Here is a 20,552-nt window from a genome sequence, read left to right as displayed (position 1 = left end):
GTCAGGTGTAACCTGAGAGATTCAGGTTAATAAACTCTCCCTTAAATTTCATTAGCACATTTCTCATAGATACCCCAATGTTCATCTAAAGTATGTGAAGGACGTTTATCGACTCTTTTTTGGTCGTTATTTTACTGTAACGTTTCCGGAAGCCGTGTATTATTATTATTACTGGATTGGGTTTTAGGTGATTTCTAAGTGACGTGGACGTGACATCACGTGAGATCACCCAGTAGCTGTGCGTGTGCGGGAGTTTCGGCAGAGCGCTATCACGGCAGAAGACGGGCAGGCTGCGCACTCTCTCCTCTCCTGAGTGGGTTATATTACCGGCGAGTGGTTCACCTGAGCACCCTTCTCCCCAACCTGAGGGTCGGGACCGTTTGAGGAGCGGCGCTGCTTTATTTTCTTCAAAGTGCGTTTTTCTTTTGAAATTTACCATTGAGAAGGTGGGACGTCAATAACGCTTTACGCAGCGTTGAAGTGTTTTATACTTTGCCCGAAGACGTTCGTTTCTATACAATAAGAACATTTTCTACAAAAATATCAGTGATTCTGAATTGTGTTCAACAAGCGGACTGAGGGCACCATGGTCTGGGACCTTCGTTTCTGCTCCTTGATAGGACTCTTCAGCTCTGTCTTCCTCCAATGTAAGTCTATTACGACAATGTAAAACGCAGAATATACTAGTATATAAAAATTATATGATATATATTATTATATTAAAGTATTGTCTTTGAAGTTTGACTTTTGGTTTCGGTTGAGGACTGTACAGAAGTAGTCATGACGCGTCAGTATCGGTTCAATTTATTTATTATCTTTTTTATTTATTTTTGTTGCTGCCAATATTAGATATTATTCCCACTTATTTTTCGGTCGTATAAAAATCGCTCGCCCTTCGTATGTTTTTGAGCAGGGGACGTTTGCGTATCGCATAGACTGAGTTTATGTGGAAAAAACAATCCCGTCTGGTTTCGGTGTACGCCATTTTCACATGTAAGGTGTGGCCATGAAAGGTATTTTTCCCGAAGGTGGCAGCAGGTGTAGCCGTGTTGCCCAGTCTCTCTCAACGCGTCCTCTGGTCTTTCTGTTTGCTCCTTTTTTTACATGGCAATGAATGGAGAAGAGAGAACGGCCACGCATGTAGGAAAGCAACAGGGTGTTGTCAGTGTTCATGTTTATAATTGAATGTATTGTTTTGGGGCATTGCGTCCTCTGTAGTCTGTTATCGCTCTCTAATGGAAATATTGGAACTAGCCTGCCCAATTTCTGACTGAGGTTTTGTAAGCCTGAGGCAACACACTAAGATAGTCTTTCTTCATATCGCTTCCTCGTATTTACCCGTAGCCGAGTTGCCTACACAACAGGTATCTCCGGTTACTGTAGCGCATTGAAAGCTGGCCTGCTTGGTTAAAAATGCAGCCGCGGCGTAGAGGCACGCAGGTACACAGAGGGAGATATGATGATGTTGTTGGGATTGATGCTTAATTATAATAAGAAAGTTGATGCTTTTTTTTTTACGTAAACAGACAACTGTAAGTTATATTTTGAGTTATGCATATGGAGTCTGAAATTCGAAGGGACTGAAGTTTTGAGTGTGAAATGACGCAGTTGTTGCAGCTCAAAAGCGCCGTCTGTATGTAGACCCTTCACTCGGGCGCACATCCTGGGGTGGATGGGGGGTATTCAGGGCTCAAATAACGAAACAAAGCATTTGCTGTATTTGCGAACAAGGCCGAAACGCTCCCAAGCGAACAGAGTTGGAAACACTGTTTCATTCTACCATTAAAACGAAGACAATAATTACTTGGAAACCAGGAATTGCAGGATACAATGTTATCAATATCGCCTTACGTCCGATCGAGTTTCACTAAGATAACGGTAACAGCTCAGAGCCACGTGGACTACAAGGTCCAACCATTTAACTTGGGTCAAAAACAACCTTGGACATGTTACCATGGAGATGTTGAGAAGTTTTTCCTCCTTAAAGGCTTTAACAAGTGTAGTAACACATCTCTGCGTGAATGCTTCAAGTGCTCTGTGTGAGTGATAGGCAGATTAGTGGGGGGAAGGGAGCCGTGGGGGAGAAGGCTGACCTTATTTATTTGACCTTATTTTATGTGAAATTAATGTGCGCACAACATCCAGCTTCAAGTCGGTGTGAGTGAAGAGAATAAACAGTTTGGGGTATTTGTTTGATGGCTTCAACTGACTGGATGATACAGACTTTGTAATGCACTCCCTTACTTGTCCACACTCTCTAAATCATACCTTGTAGCTACAAAAGTAGCAGCCAGTTTCTCCAAAAACTGCCCCCCTCCATTGCTCTCTCTATCTCGCTCCACCCCTCACTCTCCTGACCTGTTTGCTTTTGTTTGAGGAATGTTTGTCATTGGTGTATTCAAATCCTCCCCTCCCCCTTCACTACCCTCTGTCTGACCCCCCCCCCCCCCCCCCCCCCCCCCCCCCCCCCGCCCTCAGCCAGGCCTCAAGGCCACACTGTTTATGAGAGTCTGAACCACAGAACAAGGGACACGGAGAGAGCAGGTTTATTGAAATGAAATGCAGGAATGCAGTGGTAAGAGAGCCAGTGGGTAATGCTGTAGGACAGAGAGACAGGGAGGGGGGGGTTGGACGGACAGACAGACAGACAGACAGATGGAGGGGGGTGTAGGGCGTTGGTGGAGTGGGTCTAAGTTTTTGCAGCAGAGACCCATCCCAGTTTACACCAATGGCTGACCAGTCACACTGGACTTGGGGGAGGGTAAGAGTCAGGTGAAATTTCATACACTTCCTTTGATATCTTGTCGTGGTCATACCCATAATTCCTCTCGCTCTCATTTCCGGGGATTCAATGGGCTGGGCAGAAGATGAGCTCACTGAAGAGACAGCCGCCTCATCTTGCTCTTTCATCATTATCATCATCCTCTTCTCTCTCTCCCCCCCTCTCTCTTTCTCCCTCCATCCCTCTCCTGCTCCCACCCTCTCTCCCCCCCTTTAACTCTCTGCAACCCTCTCTCTCTCTCTCTCTCTCTCTCTCTCTCTTCCCAACTCTGTCTCTCCCTCTCTTGGCCCCCCTCTGTTCAGCAGATGTCATATCTCAGATGCTTTTACAGTGTTAGAGATTCATGGAGAAGACATGGCCATTAGGCTGGCCCTCATATTTTAGTCATGGCGCGGGCGGCCAAGCGTGCTCTCTTGGAGACGGATGAAACCACGAGGAACCACTGGGGGGGTGTGCATGGGGTTTAAAGTTCGCTTGTGGAAATGGAGAGTTTTAGCCTTTCTGTGAGGACTTTTGTTTTCCTATGCTTGTTGTGCTGAATAAGATTGATGAATATACTTACAGTACACACACACACACACACACACACACACACACACACACACACACACACACACTCCTCACTCTGAATGCAAATCATCATGACTAGGCTTACATGTACGACCTGTTTTAGCAGTGTGTCATTGTAAATTTGAATTAAAATGAAGTTGTACTCAAAACAGTTGCATTCTGTCACAGCAGTGATGAATTCTTCTGTAAGCGAGGACACAGGCAGTGGTGACGTGTGGGTGGGGTTCACAAACTAGTGGGCTCTTGTTTGAGACTGAGAAGAACAATGGGAAAACGTCTGAACCTACTGTCAGTGACCGTCATCTGAGGGGAAAAGGTGTCTATTAAATGTCACGTTACATAAAATAAAGTAATTAAAATTATAATAAGCAATGTAACTTTCAAAATGATAAATCTGTGTTTTTATTACCATTATTTATTACTGTTACACCGATGGATCAGTTGGCATTAACAAATGACTGTATGGGCAAATATTGATCCTGATCAGTAGCAAATTTACATTTGTTACATAGTTTGGGCCTTCACATACATTAATAAATACATAATCCTGTTGCATGCATAATTATTACTACACACACACACACCTTATATCCTCCACATTTTTGCCATAGGGCAGTGGCCAGTAGGTCTGTGAAGTGGTGGGTGGTTGCCAGATTGAACAGGGAGATCTTGGGGGTTACCAGATGGTTGGAGCAGGTCCTGCCTAATTGCAGAGAAAATTGGGATCACATCGGCATCTTCCAGGAAGCCCAGGGCTTTCAAAACGAACAGCACTACATGGGCTTGTATGGGCGCTGGTACCCTGGGAAAACCATCCTGATGGTTTCACTCTCGCTGTGACCCCCGCAGGGTTCTGGAAAGGTCAGGAAGACTCCTTTAGTGTGGTGGTCCTAGTGAGCTCTTGTGTGTGGCCATAGCCCCTGAAGAAAGTTCTAGAAGACACTGAGCTTTGCAGTGATTGCCATGCAGGGATTTTCCATGTCTCTAGTTTGTGTGTGGTTGTGTCTCTGGAAGGGAAGTTCAAATGCAGAAGTTGTAATAGGAATACTAGAAGAGGTTTCACATTTGGTCGTTATGGAAATTTTAAATACCACCTAGCACACGTGTGATATGCGCACAAAAGCAGATCGTAGCCCAGGCCCGAGGTAATGGCTTGAGCACGTTTAAGTACGTGCTAGTGTATTCAGTCATTATTGCAGAGCTCTCTGACGAGAACATTTGCACCACGTCTGCTGGGATGGAGCCTATGTGTTCTTCAGACCCACACTGTCCCACACTGTCTCGCCTCGTTTGGCAGTCCACCAGCTGCTCAGAGTGAGAAGCGCTGAATAATTACCCTGAGAGAGAAGACCCGAGAGGTGATTCCTTTTAGTAACCTTGGACCATGGCGCCTTTCTCGCTCTCTCTCACTGCCTTGGCTTTGCCTACTGTTCTTAGTGTGTCTTTTTTTTTCCCCTTCTCATCCGCTGCTGTCTGGGAGACAGGCTTCGCTCTATTGATCCGGTATCGATCCGCCAAGCTAGCGACGATGCCCTTGCGAATCAAAACGGTTTGCTGAGCCCCATCACATGAACGGCCCTCTGTCTGTCTCACCCCCCCCCCCCCCCCCCCCCCCATCCCCCCTCCGTCTGGATTAGACTTGTGTTCTGTCTCTAGCAGTGCTTTCTCCTTCACTTCCTCTTTGCACCCTTGTCTGCCTGGTACGACACTAGGACTCCAGCCAGGAGCAAACGATGGCGCTCCTTCAAACACGGCTAATTCCATTAGCATGCCCAGGGTAGGCAGCTGCTCGAGGAAAGCAGCGATGACCTTTTAGCCATGTGGAGGTGCCTTAGGTTTTCAGACAGCCTAACTAGTTGATTCGGGGCAGTTTTGTGGTGTTGACACTAACCAGGCGTGCTGAAGTAGGCCTGCTTTTCGTCGTCCACTTTGTCTTCAGGACTGTTAATTCAACTCATTTTAGATGGTATGGAATCTCCTCAGCGACGCACTGCTCTTCACAGTTTCCTCCCATGGTTTTCACCCTTGTGATTTTATTCCTGTCAGCCTTTTAACAGACAAGTGTGATCAATCCCTCTCTCTGGTGTGCCCCCCCCCCCCCATTCAGACCATGTAACGGATCTGTTTTCCTCCGTTCAGCTCCTGTCTCGTTCACACACTCTGCATGTGGTTCACTCTTCCTTCCTCTTCACTTCCTAAGCCACACCACCCCCCCCCCCCCCCCCCCCCCCCCCCCGCCCGTCTCTCTGTTCTCGTTTTGGACCTTCAGCTTCACATTGGATTCATATTAAGGCTCTTCCTTGCTCTTCCTTTCATTGTTTTTCTCTCCACCCCTCCCCCGTTCTCTTCTCCACACACACACACACACCCTTCCCCAACTTTCTGTCTCCTTGTAATGTTTCTCACAGTCGTGGAAATAACCTCTTTCATGTAGAGAAGTACTTCTCTGTATTAACCACTCTGACCTTCTTTCCAGAGAGAGGGAGACGGGAAGAGAAAGGGAGACGGGAAGAGAGAGGGAGATGGGAAGAGAGGTAGAGAGAGGGAGACGGGAAGAGTATTTCAGTCCTTTAAGAGTTGTGTCTTTTCTGACAGTAATGCTAATAAAGCGTGTTGAACTGAAGTGAGTGAGAAGAGGGAGAGAGAGAGAAGGTAAAAGAAGAAGAAGCTAAATGTTTACTTGCTGTGCCACGCCATTTATTTTAGCACTGCTTTGAAACCGAGCCGTTAATATGAAGTGCTCAGAGCTCCTAGCTGGTGGTGAGGAGCAGCTGAAACTCAGAAAAGGTATGGTGACCAGGCAGAGACAGAGAGCCCATTGTGTCTGCCCTACTTCCATCAATTACACACTGCCATAGAGAGAGGGAGGGAGAGGGAGAATGTGTGTGTGTGTGTGTGTGTGTGTTGTACCTTACCTGTGTGGAGGAACAAGGCTGACTTTGGCTCTCTCTGAACTTAGCTTTTTTTTCTCACAATCTCCACCCTTCTTTCAGTCTCTCAGCCCCATCACTCTTCTTTCTCCAACCCCTTCTTTTGTCTAGTCTATTTTTCTGTCCACCTCTTTCCCATCCTTTATAGAATGGAATGAATGATCAGGTAACAGTGCCCCCCTCCCCCTGGGCCTGAAATGGGGGCCTTCAGAAGGATGAACTAAGATATTCATGGTGCTGGTGTTTTTGGATGTGGCCCATGATTAACCAAGTAACATAGAGAGGAATGTGTATTTTTACAACAAAATGCTTCCAAATTTTAAAGAAATTGCTACTAAGCAAGGCTATTTTTCTTTAAGTTAGACCATTCTCTCAAAGCCAACCACAAAACTGCATTTTACAGTTCAACCTGAAGTTTTATCCTTGTTAGGCCCAGTACAATTGGTTTTCTAAAATCTGTAAAAAATAAAAAATAAAAGCAATATTTTATATTATACAATGAATGTTTTATATTCCAGTTGCCTTCTATTATCCCCCTCAATCAACATTAAAGGAGTGTTTTGAAGTTCCTTGTTTTATGTCTTTTACCATTCTGTGTGCCTGTGGACCCCAACAGTCAGAGTGCCGAACATATCCATCCTTGTCAGTATGGTGCTTTGGTTGGCTATCTAATCTGGAGCTGTTCAGTTGAAATGCCTTTTATAATATTGGTTGAATGTTTAAAATATCGTATTTGGTGTCATTTCAATCCCAGAAAGAAACATGAGCCTTTTTGATCTGGGTTTCTGAAACAAAATGTAAAGAGTAACCTTTCTCCTGCTTGCATCCAAAACCTGAGCATTTATTCGCACGTGCAGTCTGATACTTGAGGAGATCTGTGTGGAGTGGGCAAAGCAACAGTTGGATTCGCACTTCATGAATATGCAAAATAAAGCAGTTTATGATTCGATATAGTGTTATCTATATCAAAGATGACACAAAACAAAAAGGGGGCAGTATAGCAAAAAAGTATTAGAGGCTGTTTTAATAAATGTGGAGCTGAAGCAGAAGTATGAAGATATAGTAATCACACATTGTCCGCTAAAATAACATTGTGAGTAGGAACACTGTGCAGACCGCATAGCTCAGCTCAGCAGAAAGAGTTAACGTTTGGACGGGGTTAACGTTTGGACGGGGTTAACGTTTGGACGGGGTTAACGTTCGGACAGGGATAACACTGGTTAATACTGATTAAGAAAATCAGACTGTTATCCGAGCTCGGCGAGAGAGGCCAGGTGGGGATCATAAATAAGAATTAATAATAAAAATGTAAGAAGGGCCTCCACCCTGCCTCTGGCGGCGTGACCCCAGGATTTTGGTTGGCGTATAAATTGTACATGTGGTTATAGTGAAAGGTTGATAACAGAAGTCCGAAGCAGCAGTGTGGGGCGTGCGTCTCCCCACAGCCGCAGGAGTCGTGCGAGAGTGAGAGAGCGAGCGGTTCATCTGTCGTCATAACTCACATTTATAGCAGTCAAGCCCCTCAGGCCTGCACGTCTGTGTGAGCAAGCCAGAGACGGTAGGTGAGAACAAGCTTTCAGCACAGGAGAGACAGACATGCAGACAGACACGCAGACATAGAGGGAGAGATGTTGATGCCTGTGTTTCTGAGTGACACTCGGCTGCCTTCTCTACCCACAAACCCCCCTCCCCTTCGAGTTGTCATATGTATGTGTTCCCTTAACTGCCCCAGAGATTCACCTTCCTACAGAAACCCCGACTCCTCTCACTTGGCTATTGTTCCTCCTCTTTTCTGTCTTCGTTTTCCATCTCACCCTGATGTCTGACTGTTAACCGAGTTTCATCATCCTGTGCTCCCTCAGTCTCTCTGCGTGCGTGTGACCGCGCGCGTGTGCCGACGTGTGTAGGGGGCTGGGGCGAGACGCAGGTTGTGCTGGCCTACTTTCCCTTCTCCAGCCTTCCTCCTCACTCTGTGTGTGTCGTTCGCCCAGATGTAGGGGGGAAGGACGGGTGGATGGGTGCATAATTAGACGGACGGATGGAGGGAGGGAGGGAGGGTGGATGGGTGCATAGTTAGACGGACGGACGAGTGGAGGGAGGGAGGGTGGATGGGTGGAGGTGTCCGAGGGAGTCGCACACATGCCTGAGCGAGGTGTTGAAGCTGAAGGTGTTGAAGCCCTGCTGTCTGTGCCGCCGAGAGGCCGAGGGGTCTCGCTGCTCAGATACAGGACGACTGACGTTCCCTCTGGAACCGTGTCTGCATTATTGATATGTTTTTACACAGCTGCTCTCTTTTAATCTAAAAAGCAGCTAAGTTTAAACTTGATGCCGTCATCAGACATTTTGTGGCTCTGTGGTTTTGTTTTGTGCGTGTACATTGGTGCATGTGCACGAACGCATGTACAGTTGTGGTCAAAAGTTTACATACACTTGTAAAAAACATAATGTTATGGCTGTCTTGAGTTTTCAATAAGTTCTACAACTCTTATTTTTCTGTGATAGAGTGATCGGAACACATACATGTTTGTCACAAAAAACAGTCATAAAATTTGGTTCTTTCATAAATTTATTATGGGTCTGCTGAAAATGTCACCAAATCTGCTGGGTCAAAAATATACATACAGCAACAAAATTTGTCAATTTTGGTGATGTAGCGAGTTGTGTCAATCAAATTAGCTTCATGTCATGGCCTCTTCACTTCTTGTAAGTGATTCTGATTGACTACAGCTGTTGACTTCTCATGAGCCCATTTAAATAGGGCTCATTTGACCCAGTGATTAGACTCAGCTACAAAAGCTACAATGGGAAAGTCAAAGGAACTCAGTGTGGATCTGAAAAAGCGAATTATTGACTTGAACAAGTCAGGGAAGTCACTTGGAGCCATTTCAAAGCAGCTACAGGTCCCAAGAGCAACTGTGCAGACAATTATACGCAAGTACAAAGTGCATGGAACAGTTGTGTCACTGCCACGATCAGGAAGAAAACGCAAGCTATCACATGCTGCCGAGAGGAGATTGGTCAGGATGGTCAAGAGTCAACCAAGAATCACCAAGAAGCAGGTCTGCAAGGATTTGGAAGCTGATGGAACACAGGTGTCAGTCTCCACAGTCAAGCGTGTTTTACATCGCCATGGACTGAGAGGCTGCCGTGCAAGAAAGAAGCCCTTGCTCCAGAAAAGGCACCTTAAGACTCGGCTGAAGTTTGCTGCTGATCACATGGACAAAGATAAAACCTTCTGGAGGAAAGTTCTCTGGTCAGACGAAACAAAAATTGAGCTGTTTGGCCACAACACCCAGCAATATGTTTGGAGGAGAAAAGGTGAGGCCTTTAATCCCAGGAACACCATGCCTACTGTCAAGCATGGTGGTGGTAGTATTATGCTCTGGGGATGTTTTGCTGCCAGTGGAACTGGTTCTTTGCAGAAAGTAAATGGGATAATGAAGAAGGAGGATTACCTCCAAATTCTGCAGGAAAACTTAAAACCATCAGCCCGAAGGTTGGGTCTTGGGCGCAGTTGGGTGTTCCAACAAGACAATGACCCAAAACACACATCAAAAGTGGTAAAGGAATGGCTAAACCAGGCTAGAATTAAGGTTTTAGAATGGCCTTCCCAAAGTCCTGACTTAAACCCCATTGAGAACATGTGGACAGTGCTAAAGAAACAGGTTCATGCAAGAAAACCATCACATTTAGCTGAACTGCACCAATTCTGTCAAGAAGAGTGGTCAAACATTTGACCTGAAGCTTGCCAGGAGCTTGTGGATGGCTACCAAAAGCGCCTAGTTGCCGTGAAAATGGCCAAGGGACATGTAACCAAATACTAATGTTGCTGTATGTATATTTTTGACCCAGCAGATTTGGTGACATTTTCAGCAGACCCATAATAAATTTATGAAAGAACCAAATTTTATGACTGTTTTTTGTGACAAACATGTATGTGTTCCGATCACTCTATCACAGAAAAATAAGAGTTGTAGAACTTATTGAAAACTCAAGACAGCCATAACATTATGTTTTTTACAAGTGTATGTAAACTTTTGACCACAACTGTATGCACACACACACACGCTGAATATATACACATACATGCACATACACTCCCCTCACTTGTTGGTGATGAGGCAAGAGAGCGAGACATGGTGGAGATGGATGAAGACGGAAGCAGACGGTGGAGGAGGGTGGAGGTGTGGGGTGGCGTAGGGTGGGGTGTGGGTGGAGGTGTGGGGTGGCGTAGCGTGAGGTGTTTGAGGGTGGAGGTGTGGGGTGGCGTAGCGTGAGGTGTTTGAGGGTGGAGGTGTGGGGTGGCGTAGGGTGGGGTGTTTGAGGGTGGAGGTGTGGGGTGGCGTAGGGTGGGGTGTTTGAGGGTGGAGGTGTGGGGTGGCGTAGCGTGAGGTGTTTGAGGGTGGAGGTGTGGGGTGGCGTAGGGTGGGGTGTTTGAGGGTGGAGGTGTGGGGTGGCGTAGGGTGGGGTGTTTGAGGGCGGAGGTGTGGGGTGTTTGAGGGTGGGGGTATGGCGTGGCGTAGGGTGAGGTGTTTGAGGGTGGAGGTGTGGGGTGGCGTAGCGTGAGGTGTTTGAGGGTGGAGGTGTGGGGTGGCGTAGGGTGGGGTGTTTGAGGGTGGAGGTGTGGGGTGGCGTAGGGTGGGGTGTTTGAGGGTGGAGGTGTGGGGTGGCAGAGGGATATTGATGGAAATATAAAGTGAGGGATGGTGGAGAGAGGACGGAAGTGTCCAGGAGGAGCCAGAGTGAGATGAAGGCTGAGGAGGAGGGAAAGAAAGTGAACAAGGCCTAAAACACACTGTGTGTGTGTGTGTGTGTGTGTGTGTGTGTGTGTGTGTGTGTGTGTGGGAGGTGGGGCGGGGGGGGGACATCAGAGGCTTGCTAGAAGAATGGCCCTGAGTAAATGTTTTGGTTTTGCTGTCTGCGTGTGTGCGAGATCAGTCAGACAAGAGGCGGATTAAAGGGAACGAGAGATTTCAGGGGAAGAAAAACGTTTCATATTTACCTCAGAAAGTAAGTGTGCGCCTGTGCGCGTGTGTACATTTATTCAAGGGATATATGGGAGTTGTTACCATGGAAACTGAGTGGCGCCTTCTCTGGTGACCTCTCACCCTTCTTTTGTATTAAACTTTCCTGTACAGCCAGTATATTCATGACATAGTCAGGTGTGTGTGTGTGTGTGTGTGTGTGCGCGCGCATATGCGTATGTAGAACTCCTTGTGCTGCTTCACTTCACACACTCACAGGTCTCTTGTTCAGTGTCTCAGGGAGAAGGAGTCTTCCTCAAAGCCTTCTGTCTCTCATACACTCACACTCTCTTCACCCCCTCTCTCGCTATCTTACACACACACACACACTTTGGCTCTCTATGGGGTGTGTGATGTCTGTTTCTGTGCAGATGTGATATGGAGCAGCTGTTGAGTTTCTGGGGTCGGGATTCCCTCCCCCATGTCACCTCATTACAGTGCTGCACCTCTCTCTGGTATTCTGCGTGTGTGTGTGTGTGTGTGGGTGTATGGGTGGGTGTGTGTGTGTGTGTGTGTGTGTGTGTGTGTGTTCTAGTGATCCCTGGTCTGGACATTTGCTCTCTCCTCCTTCTTTCTCGCATTCCTGTAATAATAATGTAATCGCAGCGGCATGGCAACGTAAGCTGAAGGCGTGAGCTCACAGCTGTGTGGTGCGGGGCCGTGTGGTGCGGGGGCCGTGTCCTGCGGGACCGTGTGGTGCGGGACGTCCCATTCTCAGCACCTTAATGTGCCCGTAATACCCCTCTACCCATTCATGCTCATATAGGAGCAGTACTGCTGACTTCTCTGCCCACTGATTTGTGTGTATATTCCCTGCTGTATGTTGTCAAGGTTACTGTATCTCATCGGGGTTGAACCTTTCTCTTCCTGTCTCTAAATGCACGAAACACACACGCGTATGTATGCATTGTTCAAATGGACAGGGTGCGTAATGATGTAATGGCTGATGAATGTGGACTTGACATGGAACAGAACAGCTCATGGCATCATTTGTGTATGCTTATACACACACACACACACACACACACACACACACACACACACGCACACGCACAGAAGCTGCTCACCCTGCTTGTGAGCCCTCGTCATCAAACAGGCACTTCCCTGCTCTCGGTTTTGTAAGGGAGGGTTGAGGCTGATGGTCACATCACAATGCTTCACACTCCCATTAGACTCCTTTACCATTAGTCTCTGTCCCATTAGGCCACGCCTTCATCCAAGTCACCTGGTACGCCCCTGAACCTTAGCCCCTCCTCCTGGTGTCGTAAATGGGAGATCTCCATAGCAATGGTGTCCGTGGAGATGGCTGCAGTTTGGGTTCTGTGCACCTTGCAGCAAACATTCATGACGCCACTGGCTACAGCAGACCTGCTGAGCAGATGTATCCTCTTACACACTCGAGACGCACAGCCCCTCCCACCCTACAGCCCCTCCCCACCCCTACAGCCCCTCCCACCCCATAGTCCCTCCCCCCCCATAGTCCCTCCCCCCTCTACAGTCCCTCCCCCCCCATAGTCCCCCCCCACAGTCCCTCCCACCCTACAGTCCCTCCCACCCCACAGCCCCTCCCACCCTATAGTCCCTCCCCTCTGACCTGTGGAAAGTTTTGCATTTTGTTTTCATGCATTCTCTCTGTCTCTCTCTTACAATTGTGTGGGTCCAGATCCCTAATGAGCATAAGGAATAAACCTTGGGAGGACCAGGACTCAAAAGGCAACCCCATCCTCCATTGGGCGGCCCGCTAGCAGAAGTCCGTATTTATACTTCTATAGTTTATAGTCGCTCTCTCTCCCTCCCTTTTTCCCTCTGACCCCTCTCTCTCTCTCTCTCTCTCTCTCTCTCTCGGGATGGGGTTATTGCCCCACTGAAGACTGCTCTCTGAGTAAACAGGCAAATTATTAATGATTTCCTCTCAAGGGCCGTGTCAGGTGTTCTCTCTCTCTCTCTCTCTCTCACTCTGTCTTCTGTCTAAAGGGGGGCATGTCTCTCCGAGGGAGCAAAGGCACTCCATTTGTGTGTGAACTTTAAATGTTTAAATGTTTGATATGGACTAAAAGCATATTATATAGCTCCTTCCTGCATGCACACACACAGAATTTGAGTCAGATGTGTGGGAGAGAGGGAGGGAGGGAGGGAGGGAGAGAGGGAGAGAGGGAGGGAGGGGAGGAGACAGAAGGGTGAAGGTGTTGTAATAAAGTGCAGAAATTTTAAACACACTCTCTCTGCCATCATCAGAATACACACAGACACGAAGAATGCAACACTTCCAGCTGTTCCTGTCAACCCCCCCGCCCTCTCAACTGCCCCCCTTCTCTCTCTCCCAATTGCCCCCCTCGTCCCTCACGTTCTTCTGCCTGCCCCTCACACCCCTACCAAGTGCCCCTCAGGTCCCTCCCGTTCCATGGGCCTCCGTCACTTCTCCACCTCATTACTGTGTGTGTGTGTGTGTGGGAGTACACACATTTGTGTTGGTGAGGAAACACTCATGGCTGTGAGCATGAGACTCGTGCGTCTCCATGTCTGCACAACTCAGCTATTCTGCCTTCTGTCTGTGTGTCGGTTGTGGTCGAACCAAGGACACACTGCTGCAGGCAAAATAGGGGCATGTACACACACAGTTGTGGGTGCTTGCTGGCATGGCTGAGGGCCGGTGGTGTTAACGCTTAGCACAGTGTGGAGCTGGGCAGGTCAGGCCCTCACTGGCCCCCGCCCCTGGCCACACCCCCCTCTTTCTGAGTTACTCTCAGCTAATGGAAGGATGTGGAGTGGTGGAAATGGAAATGTTAGTTACTCAGGAAATGTTACTCAGGCTAGCTCGCTCTCTCTCTCTCTCTCTCTCTCTCGCTCTCTCGCTCTCTCTCTCTCATGCATTCATACACTGTATGGTTGAAAAGTATTTGTATGTGCTGTAATCATTAAATTCAGGTGAATTTATTTAGTCCCACTGCCACAGGTGTCTAACCTCGAGCCACGCTGTCCGTCTACCACACGGGTTGTTCTAAAGAGTTCATTGGATTCGAGCGCAATTCTGTAATCCGATGCCACCATGGCAACAGTTTCTTCCCTCCTTGAAATTCCAGATCACTGTGAGAGGTATTACTGAAAACAGAACGTGTTTTGGAACCATAGCAACTCAGCCATGAAGTTTACAGACGATGTAAAGTTCCAGATCAGGGTGGGAACACTGAGGTTCAGGCACTAACACTGTACCGGGAGCTTTAAACGGCCAAACCGCTGCATGCAAGCCTTCCATCACCGACCGACGCAAGGATGGTGTAAAGTGCCACTGGACTAATCGCAACATCCCTGACTGCATTGTGCTGGCTGTGGAGTTTGGTGGAGGAGGGATGGTTGTGGTGGAGGAGGGCTGGTTGTGGTGGAGGAGGGCTGGTTGTGGTGGAGGAGGGCTGGTTGTGGTGGAGGAGGGCTGGTTGTGGTGGAGGAGGGCTGGTTGTGGTGGAGGAGGGGTGGTTGTGGTGGAGGAGGGGTGGTTGTGGTGGAGGAGGGCTGGTTGTGGTGGAGGAGGGGTGGTTGTGGTGGAGGAGGGGTGGTTGTGTGGGGTTGCTCTCAAGGTCCTTGGCCCCCTTGCTCCAGTGAAGGGAGATATTGAGACATTTTGGGCAGTTGTACATGTCTATCTTTGGGGGAAGCCCCACTGTGCCCCAGGGCACAGGGTCCATGAAGACATGGCTGGATGAGTCTGGGGTGGAAGAGCTTGTCAGGGCTCTGAGGCCGTTCCTCACCCCCATCAAACACCTTTGGGACGAGCTAGAACAGGGATCGCAAGGATGTCTCCGCCAACATCAGTGTCTGACCGATGCTCTTGTAGATGAATGGGGAGAAAATTCCCATAACTCAGGTTTTCGTGGAACATCCTCCTCCACCTGTTCGATTAATGCTCACACTACACACTACGATCACACACTCTAAATGCTCATTCACTGCAGTGCAGGATGAATGTGAGGCATACAAGACTTTCCTTTACCACCCTTGTGTCAACTCTGCATACATACTGAGCAAGTGAACACACACACACACACACACACACACACACACACACGAGTGAAATGAAGAACATTGCCCTACATTTGCTGAAGTTTCATCCATCATTTCTCATTTTAACTCTTCTGCTTTTTGTTGAACCCACACACACACACACACACACACACACACACACACACACACACACACACACACACACACACACACACACCCTTTTAAGCCATAAAAGGCATTAGCCCAGTTAATTTCAGAGGTGAAAAGGTCTCAGGCACACAGGAAGCAGTGCTAGGATGGTAACTTCCTGTTCCCACCCCCTGCCTCTTCCTCCGTGCCCCAGGCTCAATGGCGCAGCGTGTGAAGGTGCAGCCAGAGGTGGAGACGTACCCGGGGCAGTCGGTGGCCCTCAGATGCCAGTTCCCCAATCCAGGCGAGACAGAGCTCACCCAGGTCAGGAGTTGTTTCCCTTCTGGTGTGTGTGTGTGTGTGTGTGTGTGTGTGTGTGTGTGTGTGTGTGTGTGTGTGTGTGTGTGTGTGTGTGTGTGTGTGCCCACGTGTACCTTATACGACATCAGCATGTCTGATTTAGCATCAGACATGCTAGGAGGTGCTTCTTTCATAAGTCTCTCTCTCTCTCTCTCTCTCTCGTGCTGTAGGTGTCCTGGATTTACGAGCGGGGCACTGTGCGCACCAACATAGCCGTCTTCAACCCCAACTTCGGCGTCAACTACCCGCAGTCACCGGTGAGCGGGCGCGTGAGCTTCATGGCAAACCCACCCCCGCTAGCCAACCCCACCATCCAGATCACCAACATCCAGATGGCAGACGAGGGGAAATACATCTGCGAATACGCCACCTACCCCAGCGGCAATGAACAGGGCGTCACCTCCCTTATCCTGCTGGGTGAGTGTGTGTGTGTGTGTGTGTCTTCTCCGCCCAACCCCAGACTTTCATCAGTTTCACTGTATTTATAAATGATACTCAGATCAGTTGTGCAGCTGCTGGTGTGTGAAGGGGGGCAGTAACCTTGGACAGGCTCCCTCTCTGGTGTTCTCACTCTAGTTCTCACTATTTCTGTCTCTCTTCCTGCTCTCGCCTTCTCCGTCCTGCCCCCCCCCCCCTCTCTCTCTCTCTCCTCTCTCTCTCTCTCTCTCTCCTCTCTCTCCTCTCTCTCTCTCTCTCTCTCTCTCTCTCTCTCTCTCTCTCTCTCTCTGTCTGTGTGTGTGCTATTGATCTGCCTGTTTGTCATGCTGAGAGGCCGCTGCTCTCCTGTCGTTCTCCGTCTCCCTCGTTTTTTCCCTCTCCTCCTTGCTTTGATGTCTCTCTTTGAGTGGAGCGTGCATACAATACAAGCGCTGTGCGGATGTACAGCGGCAGGAGCCAAACCCCTCCAACCCCCCCCCCCCCCCCCCCCCCCCCACCCACCCTGCCTAAACCCCCCCACTACCCCACCGAAAAACCCCCCCCTCACCCCCTGTACTCCCCCACCTAAACACCCCCCTCTTCCTCTTCTCCCTCAGATTGCTCTGCCAAAAAAAAACCTATATAACCATTTTTTTGCGTTCTCCCTTCATCACTCTCTCCATTTTTCTCTCTTTCTCTTTCTCTCTCTGTCTCTCACCAGCCAAGCCCAACAACTCCGCCAACACCATCACTGTGTCTGCTGGCCCCACCCCCGTCGCCGTGGCCCGCTGTGAATCAGCCAATGGACGCCCACCAGCAACCATCTCATGGGTGACGGCAGTGGGCGGCAACGCTTCATCTCCGACCACAACGCAGAACTCTGACAACACGGTGACGGTGCGCAGCGAGTACTGGATGGTGCCCCACGCCCCGCCGACAATGGCAAGGACATCAGCTGCGTGGTGACCCACCGCACCCTGCCCACGCCCTCCAGCTTCCCCTCCAAACTGGTGATCGAATGTACGTCCCTTCCATTCGCTCCTCTCAAATGAAAAAAGTGTGCACTCAAACCTCAGGGCTGATGGTTAACACTCACTTGAAACCTCTGAACAACACATGATAAATCTCTCTCTCTCTCTCTCTCTCAGATCCTCCCCAGGTGAAGATCGTGGGCTATGATGATAACTGGTATCTGGGCCGAACGAACGCGGTTCTGGTCTGCCAGGCAGATGCCAACCCCATCGCCACCACAGTCACCTGGAGAACGTGAGGACTTCTCCCCTCTCAGCACAGTGCGCTTTGATGGTCTCCCCTTAGCATCGTTAGCTTGAGCCCACTACAGGATCGGGGGGGGGGGTTCTGTTGTCTGCACTGTGCAACCCCACACGATACTGACCCTTAGGTGACCTCTAGGTGCCAGGAAACACATGACTGTCTATATCTCCCAAGCTCCTGGGTCCTCTGATGTTATTAGTGATAGCAGCAGTAATGGACCGTCACTAGGACATTAAGACCTCAGGATCAGTCTCACAGGGTCTGTGAGACGTATCTGAGCATCTCCTCTAACGCACTGCTAATGTATCTTCAGTGTTGCTCTGATGTTCCTGTGACAGCTGTCATGTGTTGTTAGCACTGCGCTGATGTAGCGCTGACGGTGCTTTGCGCTGCTTTGGCAGGATGTCTGGCCTGATGCCCGACACGGTGCAGGTGAAGGAGAACAAACTGACGGTGTTGAAGGTGGATGAGACCGTGAACGCCACCTTCATCTGCGAGGTGAGGAACCGCCTCGGCACCGGAAAGGACCAGGTCGCCACAGCTGTCCGTGGTGAGTGTTGACACATATGCGCGCGCGCGCACACACACACACACACACACACACACTGTGATGTCTGTGACAGCAAGAATGGCTCAGTGTCCTCTCCCAAGGGATTGTGGGTACCGTTGTAAGGCCATTTGTTGAGTTTGCGCTTTTCCCTCCATTACTGTCCCTCTGGCCATCACTCCATCCTTCTGTCCCTCTCTTTTTTTATCTCTCTCTCTCTCCACATCCTGAAAATGTCATCCCTTGCTTATCACACCCCCTGGCTTGGGTTTCAAGACTCTAATGGGTGCTGTGTGAGGGCAGGCTGGCCGGACTCTCCTGCATGACCTCACCTTCATGGTGTCTTCTTTAGAGTCCTCAACCTTTTTAAGATTCTTCTCTTTTTCAGTGTTAATCCATTAAACCTTCATGGAGCTTCGTAATCCAGTTGTGAGCTTTCGCACTGCTGCGTCGTCCTGCAGGGCAGACCTGCCCCGACCGCGGGGCGGTTCTCACCACAACCGCGGGGCTGTCCTCTCTCACTGGCCAGTTGGCTTCTGCCCTGATTTTTCAAGACACCTTTGCCTCATGCTTTCTCGCCTGCACAAACACACACACACATTGTGCGTTGACCGGCGTGCGAGCTGTAGGCGGGTCAGGCGGGCGGAGCTCTGGGAGCGCTCCACATTACGCCCCCCCCCCCCCCCCCCCCCCCACCCCCCCCCAACGACGTGTGCTCCTCCAGGACCTGATGTTCTGGAACAGTCTGCTGGTCTAAAATGCAGACATGCTCTGGGGGACACAGCCTGGTGCTGGTCTCTCTCTCCCCTCCCTTGACTCCACCGTGCGTGTGACCGTGAAGGAGGGAGGAGGAGGGGGGGGGGGGGGTCGGGTTTGGGGGTCGGGGGGCTCGTGGCTTCCCAACAGTATTTGAATGGAATTGACTGAGATGGAAAAACGGAGAGACAGGATGAAAGAGGAAGGAGGGATCAGAGAGGAGGAGTTGGGCCAGATGAGTGCTGATGGCATTTAAAACCCCCTCGGGAAACAGGGTCTCTGTCTGGCCTGCGTGCTGTTCACACATTCTTGTCCTCTTTGTTGCTCTATCTCTCTCTCTCTCTCTCTCTCTCCTCTCTCTCTCCTCTCTCTCTCTCTCTCCTCACACACACTCACACACACACACACACACACACACACACCCTTTCGCTCTGTTCTCTCACTACATCCATCTTCTGTCTCTGGTGTTGTTTCAAAGTCTACTCCTTTAGCTTACGCAGTCACTTTGGTGGTGAATTGCATCACTAAAATTATACCAGATCTTTCTTTAGCTGTCTGCGTTTGTCTCTCTCTCTCTCTCTCTCTCTCTCTCTCTCTCTCTCCCTCTCTCTCCCTCTCCCCCACCCCTTCTCTGCATCTCCATGGGTTGGGGAAATGTTAACGTGGATGTCGTGCTAAGCTCAGACAGCCTGTGGATGTTTGGATGCATACAGGCTGTTCTAAATCAGAGAGGAGTGTTCCTGCTGGTGTGTGGAGGCCCCGTTGCCAGGTGTTATGCAGGACTCCCCTCCTCTTCAGGGCTGCAACCAAGTTGCAGGTTCTTCCCCAGTTCACTTATGTGAGTGGCCGCTCCCGGTTCAGAACCCTGTGGCCCCGGGTCACATGGTCTCATTTGAGCAGAAGTGCTGGGTGTTTGTGTGTTCGTTTGTGCGTGCGTGCGTGTGTGCGATCGGTGGCGTGTATGAAGCGCACCATGGCAGGTGAGCGCAGAAGCGTTGACAGGTGCGAAATGGTCAGGACCTGGTAGGTAGCAGGCTGCCTTCACCCCTGGCAACCGTCTCCATGGTGACTCAGGTCATCCTGAACAGATTTAACTTGTCATTGAGTTGCTGCTTGGTTGTGTCTGTGTGTCTCGGTCCATCACTCTGTTCACTCATCTGTTCATTCTCTCTTTCTGTCCTCTCTCTCACCCCTTCTCTTCCCTCTTATTCTGTCACCGGTGTGAAGAGCTGCACATGAGCTCCAACGTAAAGAGGCCCATAGCGTTTAGAAGGTCCCATGTGAGAGGCGGGTTCTCTCGGTCACTCTGAACTAATGATCTGCCCCATCGTGTATCTGAGGTCCCTCTACTCCCCCAAACACATGCACTTTAGCTCTGAACAGCCAGCCAAGGTATCCACCCCTGCGACTGCCTTTTACTGGGAGAGTGTGTGTGTGTGTGTGTGTGTGTGTGTGTGTGTGTGTGTGTGTGTGTGTGTGTGTGTGTGTGTGTGTGTGTGTGTGTGTGTGTGTGTGTGTGTGTGTGTGTGTGTGTGTGTGTGTGTGTGTGTGTGTGTGTGTGCAGGAGAACAGAGATTGTGTGTGTGATAGTAAGCGTGGACTTGCACAGCGGGGTGTAAACAAGAACACAATGACTGGCTCAGACATAATCCTGTAACTGCAGCCTCCACCGGCAGCTCTGCATACCGTGTGTGTGTGTCTGCCTGAGTACCGTGTGTGTGCTCCTGTATACAGTGTGTGTGTGTGTGTGTGTGTCTGCCTGAGTA

At 49.6% G+C, this 20,552-nt stretch overlaps 1 protein-coding gene across 1 annotated transcript in view; it reads left to right on the top strand.

Annotated features, from left to right (window-relative positions):
• Positions 1-246: 246 nt before the first annotated feature.
• LOC143493061 (nectin-2) overlaps positions 247-20,552 on the top strand; it is a 40,991-nt gene continuing 20,685 nt past the window's right edge. Inside the window, 7 exon segments of the mRNA XM_076991167.1 lie at positions 247-647; positions 15,646-15,755; positions 15,962-16,208; positions 16,930-17,129; positions 17,132-17,228; positions 17,357-17,474; positions 17,885-18,033. Coding sequence (XP_076847282.1) covers positions 587-647; positions 15,646-15,755; positions 15,962-16,208; positions 16,930-17,129; positions 17,132-17,228; positions 17,357-17,474; positions 17,885-18,033 — 982 coding nt within the window. The 5' untranslated portion in view covers positions 247-586.

This window comes from Brachyhypopomus gauderio, unplaced genomic scaffold (genome assembly GCF_052324685.1).
Source record: "Brachyhypopomus gauderio isolate BG-103 unplaced genomic scaffold, BGAUD_0.2 sc81, whole genome shotgun sequence".
In the NCBI taxonomy this organism is placed as follows: Eukaryota; Metazoa; Chordata; class Actinopteri; order Gymnotiformes; family Hypopomidae; genus Brachyhypopomus; species Brachyhypopomus gauderio.
Note: the sequence above shows the minus strand (reverse complement) of the source record. Positions and strands in the feature narration are given on the sequence as shown.